Below are 17,152 nucleotides of genomic sequence, written 5' to 3'. Positions count from 1 at the left end.
TGACATTAATGTGGACATGTTTAAAAACAATTAAGTAATCAATTAGTTTTCCCGCAACCTCCCCTTATTCTTTCCTCACTATATATGTATCCCTTTTAAAGGTTTATTCTAAATACTCACTATTCACTGTAATATGTATCAAATTAAATATAAAAACAATCATTCCATTTTCAGAAATACTCAAGTATTAATTTAACTATCCAACAAAACATTCCTAGTAAACAAAATACTCAAGTATTAAGTCTCAAGAATTAATATTAAAATACTCAAGTATTAATTTAACTATCCAACAAAACATTTCTACTAGACAAAATACTCAAGTATTAATATTTTGATAAACAACTCACTTTATTTCAAATACAATTTTTTTTATAACAAATAATTATACGATATATATTTATTTTAATTAAAATACCAACATTAAAAAATGCGTTGTAATAGTATATGCGTTGTAAAAGTACTTACCATATAACATCTTGCGTTGTAAATGCATGCGTTGTAAATGCATGCGTTGTAAAGGCATTTTCAAATAATGCGTTGTAAAGGTATATGCGTTGTAAAAGTACTTACCATATAATAGCATGCGTTGTAAAAGCATGCGTTGTAAAAGTTTTTGCGTTGTAAAAAATGCGTTGTAATAGCATAGCGTTGTAAAAGTTGCGTTGTAAAGGTGGTTCCCCAACTAGGATTAATGTCAAGGACGCCTGTCTGAGCCTCCAAACCACTAGTGGAATGAGTGGGAGAGGCAGAAAAGCGTAGGCAAATATCCCTGACCAATTCATCCATAGTACATTGCCCATGGACAATGGGTGTGGATGTCTGGATGGGAAGCTTATGAATTTTGCGTTTAGGTATGTGGCGAACAGATCTATGTCTGGAAAACCCCACATTTGGAAGAATGGGAGGAGAACTTGTGGGTGGAGTTCCCATTTGTGGATCTGTTGTCTTAGATGATTGAGCAGATCTGCAATCTGATTGTTACTCCTGCAAGGTGTTCTGCAAAGAGAAACATTTTGTGACGTATGGCCCATCTCCAGATGGTCTGTGCTAGTTGTGACAGCTGGAGAGAGTGTGTACCCCCCTGTTTTTTGTATGTAGTACATTGCTGTCATGTTGTCTGTACGGATCAGGACAGCTTTGCATACTAGATGAACTTGAAACGCTTTGAGCGCTAGAAAACTCGCAAGCAGCTCTAGATGATTTATGTGAAGGGGCATTTGATGCCTGCTCCACATGCCTTGAATTGTACACGTCTGGAGAGGAGCTCCCCAACCAGTGAGCGATGCATCTGCTGTTAGTACTATCTGTGGAAACGGGTCTATGAAGGACCGCCCTTTTGAAAGGTTTTGTGTATTCCACCACTGCAGAGAGTGATGGGTGCGGTCGTCCACAAACACTAGATCTGATAACAGACCTTGATCCTGGTTCCACTGACGTGCTAAGCACTCCTGAAGGGGACACATGTGAAGTCTCGCATAAGGAACTATTAGTATGCAAGACGCCATCATCCCTAGTAACTGCATGAAAACTCGAGCTGGCAATGAGTGTTGAGGCTGAAACAGGCAGAGTTGAGTCTGCATGTTGCGTATTCTGGTCAGATTGGGATAGGTCAAAGCTTTTTGTGTATCTATTGTGGCTCCCAGATATGCATGTGTGTTGGATGGCTGTAGATGGGACTTGGACAGGTTTACTGTGAATCCAAGATCGTGGAGCAACTGCACTGTTTTGTGAGTGTGACGGAGACAGCTTTCTTGCGAGCTAGCTTTTATGAGCCAGTCGTCCAGATATGGGAAGACGTGAATGTATGTCTTCGAAGGAGCGCTGTGACTACTGCCAAGCACTTGGTGAAAACTCTGGGTGCGGTAGTTACTCCGAATGGGAGCACCTTGAACTGATAGTGCTGGCCTGCTGCCGCAAACCTGAGGTATTTGCGGTGAGCAGGATGTATTGGGATATGGAAATAGGCATCCTTTAAGTCCAGAGTGGACAGAAAGTCGCCTTGTTGAAGGAGCGGGAGCAATTGCTGGATGAGTCACCATGTGAAAGTGGTCTGACTGAATGTATAGATTTAGTTGTCTGAGATCTAGTATAGGCCTTAGAGAACCGTCCTTTTTGGGAATTAAGAAGTACAGGCAGTATACCCCGGTCCCTTGATGTTTTAATGGGACTGGTTCTATCGCTCCTTTCTCCAACAGAAAGAGAACTTATTTTTTCTAGACGGGTAAGATGTTCCTGTGACATTGCGTGTGATCTTGGAAGAATGTTTTGGGGAGTGTCTGTAAGTTCCAGGCAGTAAACATATTGGATAACTTGTAAAACCCATTTGTCTGAGGAGATAGTGTTCCAGACAGGGAGAAATTGAGAGAGACGTCCCCCTACAGGAGAGGAATGATTGGGGGGTAGCGGAAGGAAGTCACTGTTTGTTAATTAGGGGGGAAGTGCGTGTGGAGTTGCCGCTGCCTTTTCCCTTACCATTGTTTCCTCTTAAAACCTCCTCTAAAATATCCTCTTGATGAGGGTGATTGGTTGTTTCCCTTGTAAGAGGAGGAGGGATTTTCTGTGGTAATATTTTTGAAGCCACCCCTGTAAAAGAAGCGCCGAAAGGAACCCCTACTCGCAGGTAACTGTAAAGCTCCCATGGACTTTGCGACCTCAGTGTCTTTCTTAATTTTTTCCAGTGAGATGTCAAATGACGGACCAAAGAGGTGTTCCTTATCAAAAGGCTGATTGAGAATGGAGGCCTGAACCTCAGGTTTGGACCAGGATGTGCTTTGATTTTGGCACCAAGGATTTCGACTCGGCGCCGGCATGTGGCCGACTCAAGCGCTTGCCGAAAGGTTTTTCTTTGTGTTTTGGCGCCGGGCCCGCGGGTGAGGTGCTCGAAACTTTTTTTCGGTGTCGACCTTGGCCCACAGGCAGAGGAAGGACGGGAGCCTTCTTTGTCTTTTGTTGTTGGGGCAAGGAGGTTTCTGTACTCACGGTATGCTGACCCGGTGTAACTTGCTCTTCTTCTTCCATGTCGGAGTCTGCCACGGAGACATGTTCTTCTTCCTCAGCTCCTTGAGTGTGTTCTTGGTATAAATCTTCTCCGAAGATGTCCGGTACGGAGCCGCCTTGCTGTTGCATTTCGTGACCTTGAGCCCGACGGTCACGGAGTGTCTTCTTTGATCGAAACAATCGTTAAGCGTCGCAGCCTTTCTCGTCGGGTTCCGGGGACAAACCGAGATTGCACCCTTTGTGCAAGTCGGTGCACGGAAACTTGGTGCGACACCCGGGACAGAGCTTGAATGGAGTAATTTCCATCGACTGCTAGCGATCCCGGCGTGGGTAGGCCCAACGGCCCTCCACGAGTTTTCCGATTGAAGATTCTTGGTTCAAAACAATACGCAGTGAATAGGAAATGCGATCGAGAAACAATACCGTCGAGGGTAGTGGATTGCGCGTCGAAGGGAACCTGAGAAACGGTGCCGCACCGGAGCGCACCAATACACATCCGAACCCGATGGCGGAAAAAAACGATCTGACTATGGAGTCGATGCCTATGCGCACTATCACCGAAAGGAGGAGTCAACTACCTCGTGACTAGAAAGACTTCTTCGAAGAAAAACAAAGTGCAAACATCCAGACTAGATGGCGATCTATGCACAACATGTAATCTACAGCTCACATGCCTCGAACAGAGGGTTTTCGTGTAGGTGTCAATACGTGGATCAAAGACAAAAATTAAATACCACTGTGTTTAGTATTTAAAACAAGGGCTAGCATTTCTGACCAGTCATATTAACCGCCTGCCTCCAGTGATGGCTGTTAGCCATGCTCTGAAGAAAGCCCTGTGCCCATAGTGCCTGTTGTATATGCTCACCTTCACCGCCTGCTGGTACTGCTGGGCATTGTTGGACACTTTTTTAAGGTCTTGTTCTCGGGCTGAAATTTCACTCAGCAGTAGCTGCAAAAAACACAGAATAGCATTTGCATGACTTTTCTAGGGAGAAACACTTGCAGCAACATTTTCATAGGTAGTATTGTAGTTACGCACTAAGTGCGTCAGTCTGAAAATGGTGTCTTTTATTTTAATCAAAGTGTTATTTTGTGGGGGTGTCTATCATAGACATGACTCAATTGGCTCAATATGTTGACGATTCGCAGCTCCACATTTCATACCAGATGTCGAAATGTTTATTTTATGCCACTGGGTTAAAAAAAAGAAGTGTAACATGAAATAAAACACACATTCGGTAGCCCAAACAGAGAGCAAAGCATACTCATGCCCACATCACATTACACACAAAGCATTCATTTCTCTACACCTACTTCCACATTTGTACGCATGGTGGCAGCCAGCCTCCAGTCTCATTCATATCTCATAGTGGCTGAGTCAAAATTTCTCGAATTATGTCGTGGGCAATCATTTTTTATTTGAAAATAGCAGAGTAAAGGACATTAAATGCATTCACCCAAGAGACCCATATCGGGGTTAGGTTCCTCTTCGAACGCAAAGTTTGACAAAGCCCTGAAAAATGCAAGAGGAATACTCATTGCAATAGACAGTGGTTCAGCCAGCTATTTTCTTTAACCTACCTGATGATTGTGCACTTCTCTGGGCTCCAGGTAATCAAAAGAATGAGATAGTGAAACACCTGCTACCAAGAAGATGCAAATCTACACCAGGTTGTTTATAAAGCAAGGTATGAGAACTCAAACTGTTTTAGTCTGCAACACAGAGGAGAAATAACTCAACTTAATCAACGGAGTTAAGGAAGATTCACTAGAAACGAGGCTCCAGTGTATATATCATGAGGAACTGTGTTGTACAGTAGAGCAGACCACATGGAAGGATAGGGAAGGGACAAAAGGGAAGGAAAAAAGGAGAGGAGGGAGATATAGAATACAATTGTGGTGATAAGAGAGGTGAGGGGCAGAAGTAAAACCAAAGGAAGGGGCGAAACAAAACACCATAAAACTGGTGTGACTGTATAGATGGAAAGAAAGAAGGGTATCGGGACAGTGAACGAGGGACAAGGATGACAGCAAGAGAAAGTGACAGAAAAAGAACAAGTACAAGAAGAAATTGATTTAGAGATCCATTCTTGCAAAATTGCTAGTGACTACAAAAGGCTTTGGGGGTAGCAGACCGTAGCGAGGTGTGCCCTCCGCGGATATTGGGAGAATGGATCAACCCAGGGTACTTATGGGCTATAATTTTCAAATTTTAAGCTCAATATTTAAACAGTACTTTTAAAGTAACAGACACCATTTTGGGAAGATGACACGGTGGCCGGAGCGTAGAGTAAAATTTCGACTTGAGGTGCATTACATATTAATTAGGTTTCATCACGGACATAGAAGATGCACGTGTGAGAGAAGCCATGTGATTGCTAGCAGTGGCAGGTTGCATTGATCTCCGAGTACTCAACATGTGTGTGTGTCGCAGCCCGAACTGCGCGTCTGGTAGCAAGCGGAGTGGCTTCAGCGGTCCTGGCATGTTCGCCACCGTACAATTTCCAGGTGGAGGCGATGTGGGCAAAGGTAGGCACCAGGGGCCACTCAGGAGGCAGGAGTGTGGCCCCCGCGTCTGCGCAAGGTGAGTGCAAAATGCCCAGTACAATTGCCTATGATTTTGAAAAAGCCCGACCAGCAAGTATTAGCTTCAGCATTCACGTAGATATCTTGATAAAAGTGGCATGTTTCACATGTCCATGAGATCAGCAATGTTGTCTAATTGTCCCATGCTTAGGGTGTCTCTCCTCTGGTAGGTCAATCTGATATCTTAAATTACAGATAACGTTTTTATCGCATAGCTCCATAAGGAACTGGCCTAAGTAAACAGCTCTTCACTCAAGGCTAGTAATGAACATCTACATCCACAGCTCTGTGCAGATAACATGGTTATTTTACATCACACTTATGTGCATACTTTATGTGCAGGAAGGGACATCTTCCTGCACATAAACAATCTTCCCCTACAATGCTGTTGGCGCTAGGCTGCTAAAATTAGAGGCAGCGCGGGGAGACACAGGGCAGCACCGTATCTTTGTAAATACAGTGCAGCCCTGCGTTTTGGAAGTGGTGGAGCGCAGCGTTAAGCCAAGGTGGCTAACACCCCGCTCCACCACTTCCTCATAAATTTGCCCCAATGTGAGCAGCAAGGAGTTAGTGGGTTTCCATTTTGAAAACCAGACGAGTCAATTGGATAATGCAATAGTAATTGTAGTGGCCAACCCTGCAAAGCACACATTACTAGCTACTTACACTATGTACAATTTGCAACAGGAGTACTATTGTCCACCCAGCACAACACTCCTTTTATTAACCTCAGAAGGAGGAAAGCACAAGACACAAATTTATAGTTAGCAAAAACACCACAATTCTCTGAGGCAGGTGCATGTGGAAGCGGTGTGGCGCAGCGGCCAGGGTGCCTGACTCCGGACCACGGGTTTCATGGTTCGATCCCCTTTGCTGGCGGCAGGTTAGCCCAGCACCATGTGACTCAGGGCAATAGCTCGCTTAATCTTCCCGAGGGCCCCCAGCTCCGGGACACCTCTCAGGAGGTAGCTGTGCGCTTTACAAATGCTGGTATTTTATTTAATTTCATTAAACCATTGAACTAACTTGAAAACCATAAAGAAGTAAAACTACATTTTCCCTTCAACTTTAACTTTTGAGTGAAATAAATAACTCCTGAACATCCTGTTGCTGGAATCCAATGTCCTTACTGAGATGTTGAGAAACACATCTCTCAGCGTTTTTTTCCAAACCTGTACACATGTGATTGCTCTGTTGCTATGTCTATGAGCAACATTACGATGTCAGAGAAACTGACTGCAACAGAGAAGGTTATGCCTGTTGTAAGTATATGAGGTATTTGTGTCAAATGATGAGCCTGCAGTCAGGGCTAACAAATTAATATTAATCTAAGGCCTTTCCTTTGTGGGACGTGCTACATCATGAATTGATAGTTGACAGAGCTGGGGGCATCGAGTGGCTTGTGAAGCTATGGTAAGTGATCCCCAGCTTAGTACGCTGATTCTCATTACTAACCCACAGATTACACAATGCTTTTCATCTGAATGATAGCTGTTGGCGCTGATGAGGCAGCCGACTTACCCGCTGCTGCTTCAGTTTGGTCTCCACCTGCTTGACGCTGTCGGTCTCGCGCGGCTCATGGTTAGGGATGACTGAAAGCCAATGGTCGAGGTCATCATAGCCACCTCGGTAGCTTGAGTAGGAGGTTTTCGCTTTCTGCAGGCTCTGCGACCTACCAGAGGGACAGCAAAGGGCCATCAATTTCATGTTTGGGGCTGAGCAAATACTACACACCACTGCTGCTCAATTCAGGGACTTCTTAAGATACCTTAATAATATATTATATAAATATTAGTGGGATGCAGAAAGGGTATAGTGGGGGCTGATCAAATACAAGGCAGATTGTAGTTGGGGGGGGGGTGGAGTCAATGTAGTTTTCTAAGGAACGTATTATTTATGAGGTGTACATTTGATAGAATACTTTGGCATCAAATCGATGGTTAGGCTGTTAATCAAACGGTTAATACCATTAATGAGGTTTAAAGTTGTGCAGTGGTTATTACAAACGTTATAGGTATAAGTATTTTTTTTTAAATGGGATTGTCAATTCAAGTGCCTCCCACCAATTACGTGAATGTTAGTTAAACCTTTGGAAAATAGTATTCTTCAAAATATGGTGTTGTCATTTTAAAAGTAATAAATGTTTTTGTGTATAATGACTCATTAGAATATTGGAATGTTAAAGAGTTCTATTGAGCACAATTGAATTATGGACCACCAATAATGGCCAGTATAGCTCCAACATTTCAATATTTGTATTTCTGTTTTTCTCTCTATTTAATTTAAAACATTCTGCCCACAGTAGGCAGAATGTTCCAAAAGCAGTAAAATGCTTCTGCCTCATGCTTTTAGGTTGTTAATTGTCCTCACCCTCGATATAGGCCTGAGCCGCAACAAATCTGATACAGGACCTTTACCATATAGAATAGCCCTTACCAGTGGGTTATATGGCTATATAAGGTCAATGACCTCTCAAGTAGCTCACTCTAACACCATATGAGGTGAAAAACAGGCACATAACCTCACTTTCCGCCAAATGGTGAAAAGTGTAAGGGAAAAGGTTCCTCTATTTTTGTTACTGACAAGGAGAAAAATAAATTCAAATTGTCTAAATATCTGATCAGTTTCATGCGACTTTGGGATTGCTGAGCTGGGGTTGGTACCATTTGTGCTTAGTACAGAGGCTGTGCAAATAAGGAATGAGGCAAAACATATACTGAGACAACCAAGTGTACATGACATTCTTACTGGTTAGAAAGGGTAAAAATGTCTGATGCAGAATAGTTTTGAATAGACCCCCCACCGCTTGATGCAGATTACCCTGTTTGCTCAGATGGTTGCTCGGTTTGCGTGGATGCTTCTAAAAAGACATTCCATGAAGTACTGTGTATGTCTCTAATTGCAGACTTTAAGGGTACCTTTGCCTATTGCAGAAACTTTCTTTAGGAAGTGGTTGTGCTTGGTAACTGGTGTGGGTACTGAGGGTTCTGACCTGTTCTGGATCTGCTGGTTGAGGTTGTCATAGCGTTGACCAAGTTTCTTGACCTCAGATTCTTCGCGGTCAATGTCAGGGCAGTGCTCTTGGAAGCGGCTGGCCAGATCACTGCAGGTTTTCTTGCTTTTCTGGAAGTTTTGTTCAGCCTGTGTGAGAATGCCCTTTTTGGACTGGAGCTCAGAGGCGATAGTCTTTGAGGAAGTCAATGTAAAGAAAGGAGGGAGATAAAAAGATAGAGGAGAGTGAGAGAATTAGAAGCAGTGCTACAAATTGGTCTACTCAGAGCAAGTTTCAAACTTACAATAACTTTGTAACTGTTTCCTCTGAAAAATAGAAACTGTGCCTTAAAGTGCAGGTAATGAAGTCAGGAGTTGGTATCTGGAGCAGAGCTGGAGACTCCAAGTAAGTGGTAAGCCACCATGGTTAGTATGCAGTGTGATAAGAGTCTGCAAATCACCTTTCGTTTTCTCAAGATAGTCATCATCATAAGGAAAATGTTACTTACCCTGTAAGCGTCTGTTCGTGGAATGTAGTACTGTAGACTCACATGCAGTACATACTCCTGCCATCCAGTGTTGGGCCCAGAAGTGTGCAAGTTATTTTTCTTCGAAGAAGTCTTCTTGAGTCACAATGAAGTGTGACTCCACCTCTTGCTGGTAGTGTGCATGGGCATCGGCTCCATTGTTAGATTGTTTTTCGCACGGCGGATGAAGATGGAGCTAAGGGATACAGGAGCGACAGGGATGGCCATGCAGGAAAAGTATTAATGATCACTGCAACAGCCCGAGGCTTCCACAAAAGAGGGTGGGCGCATTTAAATCTACAGCACTACATGCCACGAATAGATGCTTACAGGGTAAGTAACATTTCCATTGTGGGTGTAGATATACAAGCTGTGCTTGGAATGTAAAGCAGTCCTCCCATAAGTGATGGCTAGCCTGTGAGCATTGCAGTACACTGAAAAAGCGCAGCCTGGCCAACATTGGCTAATTGGTGTGCTAGAAGATCCACATTATAGTTTTTCGTTAAAGTATGTGGGCAAGACCAGGTAGCAGCTTTGCAGATGCCAGCTATGGGAATGGTCCACAAAAGGCCCCCTTATTGTGTGTTGAAGTGATTCTTGGAGGAATAGGCAAAGCCCTCTTGGAATGTCACATTTAGACACATTTGGCTATTCCTGATTTTGAGAGAGCACACTCTTTACAGGGTTTAGAAAAGGCAACAAAGAGCAGGCGTTTTTTTTCAAGGGTTTTGTTATATCTATTTAGTACATTAAGGCTCGCTTAAATTCTAATGAATGTAGAACCCGTTCTGCAATGGAGTCAGGTTGGGGAAAGAAAACCGGGAGTTGTATAGACTGGTTAAAGTTGGAGGGAGAGACCATCTTAGGGAGAAATTTAGGGTTAGTGCGAAAGATGTAAACCTCAAAGAAAGGTTCTTCCTACGTTAAAGCCTGGAACTCACTGACACGTTGAGTGAGGTGAACACAACAAGAAACGCCATCTTCCAGGAGAGGAATTGAAGTGGGTAGGAATGGAGGGGCTTGAAGGGAGGACTCATAAGTCTTGTGAGCACAATATTGACATTCCACACTGGGTCTGGGGGGGATCTGTGGAGGAATAAGCCCTTGGAGACCCTCCATAAAAGCTTTGATCACAGGAATCCTGAAGAGGGATATGGGTTGTCCATTTTGAAGATAGGCAACCACTGCAGCTAAGTAGTTGGATAGAGGTGAACGCTAGTCCACAGGCCAGTAGGTGTAGGAGGTAGCAGACAATGTCCTGGATGCTAACTGCCAAGGGATTAATGTGCTTCGATAGGCAGCAGTCGGCAAACAGTTTCCATTTGGCAGGGTAGCAGGCCCGAGTAGTAGCCCTGTGTGCTTCATTCAGAATATTGATGCATTCGAGAAGTAGGTTAAGATAACTTACTTTAAGACTTCAGGAGCCAGATCACAAGATTGCAGCTCCTGGGGTCATGGTGTCTGATTTCTCCATGGTTCTGCATGAGAAGATACGGCCTGCTGGGGATCCTCTCATGCGGAACCATGGAGAGCTCGTTGAGTATGGTGAATCAAGGCTGTCTGCCCCAGGTGGGAGCCACCAGGATGAGGGTGAGAGAGGTTTGCCAAAGCCTCGGAACCACAAAAGGAGGGAGAGGTGGAAAAGCATAGGCAAATAGCCCTGATCAGTTCATCCATAGTGCATTGTCCATGGACTGTGGGTTTTGAAATCTGGAGGCGAAGTTTGGGCATTTTGAATTTTTTGCCATGGTAAAGTGGTCCATGTCTGGAAATCCCCATCGCTGGAAGTACAAGAGGAGGACTAATGGGTGGCGTTCCAACTCATGGACTTAGTCAATGTCCACTCCTGGAAGGTACCTCACCAACAGATGGATCAAGTGGTAGAAAGCCCAGCGCCAAATAGTCTGGGCTAGTTGTGAGAGTTGGGGAGAGAGAATACAGCCCTGTAGGTACAACATAGCTGTCATATTGTCTGTCCGGATCAGGACTACTTTCCCCACAATGAGGCAAAAGAAGGCCTTTATCGCTAGAAGGATGGCTAGAAACTCTAGATAGTTGATGTGGAGACCGCAGTGTCTGGGTTTCTAATGGCCTTGAACAGTTAGGTCCTATAAATGCGCATCCCACCCCGTGACTGATGCGTTCGTTGTAATGGTAATCTGCTGACCTAGGTTGAGAAAAGGCCGACCCTGCAACAAATTGTTGGTTTTCCACGACTTCAGAAAGCGATAGGTGTGGTGGCTAGTCAACGCTAGATCGTCCCAATGGTCCTCCGCGTGAGTCCATTGATGCGTTAAGCATTCTTCTGGCAGGTGTATGTGTAATCTGGCGTGGGGGATTATGTCAATGCAGGAGGCCATCATTCTTATGAGGAGCAAGACTGTACTGTGACCTGTTAACCTGGCTGAAAAAGAGGGAGCAATGCATGGAAGGACTGCACCCTTGCAGGGCTGGGATAGGCCATGCACAATTCTGAATTGAGGACTGCCCCTAGATAGAGTTGAATCTGAAGGGGTTTAAAGTGTGACTTGGAGGCATTGATGGTAAACTCCAGATCGTATGAGAAATGTATTTGTTCCTGGAGCTGTTCACGGCACTGTTGCTGTATTGCGCTCTTTGTCAGACAATCGTCCAGGTAAGGGAATACATGGATGACCTGTTGACACAGGTGCATGGCTACCACTGCAAGGTATTTTGTAAACACTCGAGGTGCGGTGGTGACCCCGAATGGCAGAACCGTAAACTGACAGGGTTTGCCACAAACTGGAGGTTGCAACCATGCACTGGATGAATCGGGATGTGGAAGTAGGCGTCTTTGAGATCAAGTGCTGCCATGAAGTCGCCTTGCTGTAGCCGTGGAATGACATCCTGAAGAGTGACCATGTGGAACTGATCTGACAGGATGCATTCATTGAGGGGCAGGAGTGTGGAATTTAATCAAATAGCAACTTACCCATGGAGCAGGTTGCTTTATAAATCTATTTGTCCTGTAACAAAATCCACTTGCCCCTTTCGTGCCATGTAGTACAGCGACAAAGTATGACAGCAATCTCATTAAAAAGGAGCTCTGATGTTGCCTTTCTGATTATGCTAGGGTTCATACTAAAGTAGAGTTTGTACCGCTTTGTTCGCCATAAGTTGGCAGGGTATGCTCAGACGTGAGTCCCTTGCTCACTTTGCCACTGGATTCAAACAAGCCTGGCTGAAGACGGCTGAAATGCTAGAAACCGGTCCTAGGAAGCTTGTTTCCGGTCCATGGAAGGCATGGCTTGGCAGTTCGGGCTGGACTGTTCCCATGAGGCACAGGGTCAGACTGATTTGCATATGGCCATGTCTGAACTGGGGTGGCAGAGTGGGCTAAAGAACGGTGATGGATCAAACCCAGATCTGTTGACTGGGTGTGAGTGTTTGATTGGTTCTGATGCTCCGTCCATCACCACCCCCTTTTGAACCGCTTTCTTCGCCATAAGTTGGCAGGGTATGCTCAGACGTGAGTCCCTTGCTCACTTTGCCACTGGATTCAAGCAAGCCTGGCTGAAGACGGCTTAAATGCCAGAAACCAGTCCTAGGAAGCTTGTTTCCGGTCCATGGAAGGCATGGCTTGGCAGTTCGGGCTGGACTGTTCCCATGAGGCACAGGGCAGACTGATTTGCATATGGCCATGTCTGAACTGGGGTGGCAGAGTGGGCTAAAGAACGGTGATGGATCAAACCCAGATCTGTTGACTGGGTGTGAGTGTTTGATTGGTTCTGATGCTCCATCCATCACCACCCCCTTTTGTACCGCTTTGTTCGCCATAAGTTGGCAGGGTATGCTCAGACGTGAGTCCCTTGCTCACTTTGCCACTGGTTTCAAGCACGCCTGGCTGAAGACGGCTGAAATGCCAGAAACCGGTCCTAGGAAGCTTGTTTCCGGTCCAGGGTAGGCATGGCTTGGCAGTTCGGGCTGGACTGTTCCCATGAGGCACAGGGTCAGACTGATTTGCATATGGCCATGTCTGAACTGGGGTGGCAGAGTGGGCTAAAGAACGGTGATGGATCAAACCCAGATCTCTTGACTGGGTGTGAGTGTTTGATTGGTTCTGATGCTCCGTCCATCACCACCCCCTTTTGTACCGCTGAATTCTAGCAATTCCCTTATTTTGCCACCCTTCCGCAGATCTACATACTGAGGCTGAAGGTAGCGGTAAGCAATGGTTCCAGGGTTGGAATGCCCTTTTGAGTCTGTGCAAACCTGCTAACTTGCATGTTTTAAGAGTTTTCACCAGATCTTCTCTAATCTGTTCCCATACTGAGAAAGGCTGGAAATGTACTTCTGACAATGGAAGATGTATAACGTCTTCCAAAGTTGGGAAAAAAGTAGTTGGAGGGAAAGTGAACTTGTAAACGCTAAATATATTTTCACAAGAGCAAATCTACACATGTATATTTGCTTGTGCTAAAATGCAGTTCACAAATATTGTCTAGTACTACGATTTCTTGGCCTACTTCTGTAAATTCTTGTAAATTCATGAAATTCATAAATCTGCACTAATGCAACATCATATACCATGGAAGAACTTTTTAGACTTTCTTTAATAATTGGGCCCCTAATTAGGTCTAGCGTTAACCAAGACCTTTTGTGTTTATTAAAATTCTGGCTGCTCTCTATCGGCTGGCTTCATTGAGAGTGTCAGAATTCTGCTCTTTCACAAGGAGCAAATAGGCACACAAAACAGTTTTGTTCAGTGCCAGGAACTACTGTGGCGATGTGTGTTTTTTAAGACCAAAAAATATTTTAGCTTTTTGTCTATATTTTATATAATGGTGAAGGCCTGGCAGCTCCAACAACAATGAAATTTTAAAAAAAACATGTCGATACAAGATAAGCATTAACAAAATCAAAAGGCTGATCACCAATTTCAGACCTACTGGCTTTGCCAATGTTTTTTTATTATGTTTCTCATAATCTTGTTGAAATTGGTTACACTGAATATGTTTGGAAATACTAGCATGCATCAACACATTTTACTATATTATGCCTCAAAGAAATTGTACCTATACTTTTACAGTAGTTTAGCAAAAAGTATTTTTTTCCTAGTTGCATTTTGTTGTGAACATTTTCTTTTGAGAGCAAAGAATCATCACTCGTGGTTTTAAGATTCTGCAAATATTTGCATCTAATCAGAGAGAATAATGGGAGCATTATACATAGCCTCATATTGCTAATCTTTGCAAACTTGTCATTTTAATACTGGAACCACTGTCAATAGTGCAGTCCGATAATGTGGTACTGTAAACTGGAAGCCAAAGGGGTTGTGCTACAGGGGTTTTTGCCTACTAGCACATGAAAACTTGTTGTTCTTGACCCCAAACAATATGTCCTGGGCGTTGAGCTATAGGAATTCTACACCCCTGTGAAGTCTGAGGTCTAGGATAGGCCTGTGGGACCCACCCCTCAGAAGCAGCCCCTTGAGGACGGTTGCTGAGCCTGGTGACACTGTAAGGAAGTGGGAGGCATCAGGGGTGGTGGCCTTGGAGCCGCCACAATAGGCTGACATGTGAAAGGACCCACAGTGGGTGGGCGTCTCAAGGACGCCTTTGCCATCTCCGTGTCCTTTTTTTAATCTTTTCCAGCCTCTCATCAAACTGGGGCCCGAATAGGTGTTCCCCATCAAAGGGTGCATTGGGGAGATGTTGTTGGACGTCCGACTTGAAGCAGGAGACACGGAATCAAGCATGTCTACATAAGAGCATGCTAGAATTGATGCTGAAAGAGGCAGTGTCAGCAGCATCAAGCAAACATCTGATTGTGGTGTTTGAAATTACCTTCCCTTCTGAAACTAGCTCATGCCCTCTCTTGCAGTACTCCTCCATCTTGTCCCAGTGGGCCTGGGTGTATCTGGAAAGGAGCCATTATAAACAATGGGGTATTCCAAAAAGGTCCCTGGACCTGGGTATCGGTTATTATAAAGAAACAATGGTCCTGGACCAATTATTCAAGGAAGAGTTAGATTAACAGAATTAACAACTTATTTGAGCTTACATTAATCAGCTCCCAAACGTCTGTAAATCGTGAAAATACATGTGCAGAAAAAAAACACTAAGTATTATTGCAAAATATTTATTTAGTCATTTAAAGGAACAATCATTAGAGGGTCAAGAAGGTAGGAAAATGTTCTAGGGGACGTGTAAGAAGGAGTGCTCAAGTGTATATATAGTAGTCAAGAGAGCTCAAAGTGAGTAGAAAAGTAAAGGGCATATATTTACAAGACTGTACAAAACTGATAATCAATAAACAGTTAGATGCAACCTGGCCACATGCAAATTATTCAGTTGAATTTGTAAGGAGAGTTTTCCCCTTCCCATTACCCGTTTACAGCCTTAAGGAAACTCTCCTTACACATTCAAATGAATATTTTGCATGTGGCCAGGTTGCATCTAACTGTTTATTGATTATCAGTTTTGTACAGTCTTGTAAATATATACTTTGAGCTCTCTTGACTACTATATATACACTTGAGCACTCCTTCTTACACGTTCCCTAGAACATTTTCCTACCTTCTTGACCCTCGAATGATTGTTCCTTTAAATGACTAAATAAATATATTGTAATAATAGTTAGTGTTTTTTTTCACGATTTACAGACGTTTGGGAGCTGATTAATGTAAGCTCAAATAAGTTGTTAATTCTGTTAATCTAACTCTTCCTTGAATAATTGGTCCAGGACCATTGTTTCTTTATAGTAGCTGGAAAGGAGGCTGATGGATTTGGTGATGCGCAAGTGGTTTGCTGGTTGCATTGCGACACGCTTGCCAGATGTGTCAATACACTTACTTTCCTTGTCTGGTGGTGGCTCATCACCTTACCCTATGCCTTGGCTCATTTGTAAGCCCTATGCACAACCAAGAAGTCGAGAGAGTTGATCCCGAACATAAAGTGGGTCAGAAGAGAAGGCCTTGTATTTTTTTGACTACATGAGCTTTAACTGGCTCCCTAAAGAAAAGTGGGCCAGTTTAAGCATGCCTTTCAGCATTGGGAGGTACTGCATGGCCCTTTGTGAGAAAGAGAGGGTTTCCAGCAGGAAATCCTCCTCAATGGCATTCCTATGCATGTCGACCTTATGGAATGAGGCTGCACAACCAAGGACCTAATGGTAGGAGGTAGTGTCATCTGGCGGGGAGGGACGGGCATAATAGAGATCAGGGTACGCGTCTCCTGGAGGGTCCCCATCATAAGAATCGTCCTGCGGGGGCATGTAATATGGGTCCCCTGTACTATGATTTCCAATGTCAGAATGTGGTGACTCCTGTGGCATGGAAGGAAGGGGGTCAGCAAGGAGAGAAGATGGGTAAGTGAGGGCTGAGACCGAGAGAGGAAGGATAGGTGACTGAGGCTGTGGAAGAGGGCTGGTAGTCTTCTTGTGCCACTTCTGCTGCTTAGGTGGTGTTGGAAGCTCAAGAGCCTCCTTGAAGCTGAGCTGTCTCTTAAATGTCTGCGTGGAGGATGCCGGTGGCTGGGCAAGGATCTGTCCAATGTGGGGATGTATTATAATGTGCTGCTGGCAGTTATTGAGTTCATCCTGCAGCTTCATGAGGACAGGTTCCACAGAGCTGACAGAGGATGCCAGATTTGCCACTGAGAATTTCAGTGCTGGTGCATGGGTCATCGGTGCTGAGTGGGGCTTTGATGCTGAAGGCTTTGGTTCCAAAGGGCGTTCCAGTTCCAAGGTGGCGGCAGTTGGAGCCGAGTGCATCTGCTTCAAAATTTTCTTCGGCACTGAGCCGTAGCGGATGTTCGAAGCTGACCATGTCCAGAAGGCCTGGAAGCCTGTTTCTGAGCTTTGAGAGCCGCTCTCTGGCCCTTGGGGGGGGGAAAGCTACTCAGATTGAGTGCGGTTTTGAGGGGGTTGAGTTAGACAGACCATATTCATGACCAGTTGAGGGGGTGGAAGGTCTTCATTCTTCAGGTCGGAGCCGGTACTAGTTTCGGGTGAGGAGACCTCCTCCTCTACTTCTGATGGCTCTGGTAGTTGTTCGTCCTCAAGGTTCTTGATGCCAAATAGGTCTGGTG

At 44.5% G+C, this 17,152-nt stretch overlaps 1 protein-coding gene across 2 annotated transcripts in view; it reads right to left on the bottom strand.

Annotated features, from left to right (window-relative positions):
- The window catches only part of PPL (periplakin), a 302,110-nt gene that overhangs the window by 18,101 nt on the left and 266,857 nt on the right, over positions 1-17,152 (bottom strand). For both annotated transcript variants that reach the window (XM_085632211.1, XM_085632212.1), the window contains exons 17-19: positions 8,576-8,769; positions 7,105-7,255; positions 3,863-3,946 (exon numbers count right to left, since the gene is read on the bottom strand). In XM_085632211.1, coding sequence (XP_085488337.1) covers positions 3,863-3,946; positions 7,105-7,255; positions 8,576-8,769 — 429 coding nt within the window. The remainder of the gene's footprint in view (positions 1-3,862; positions 3,947-7,104; positions 7,256-8,575; positions 8,770-17,152) is intronic.

Source organism: Triturus cristatus, chromosome 10 (genome assembly GCF_964204655.1).
Source record: "Triturus cristatus chromosome 10, aTriCri1.1, whole genome shotgun sequence".
Lineage (NCBI taxonomy): Eukaryota > Metazoa > Chordata > Amphibia > Caudata > Salamandridae > Triturus > Triturus cristatus.
This window is presented reverse-complemented; position numbering and strand designations above follow the sequence as displayed.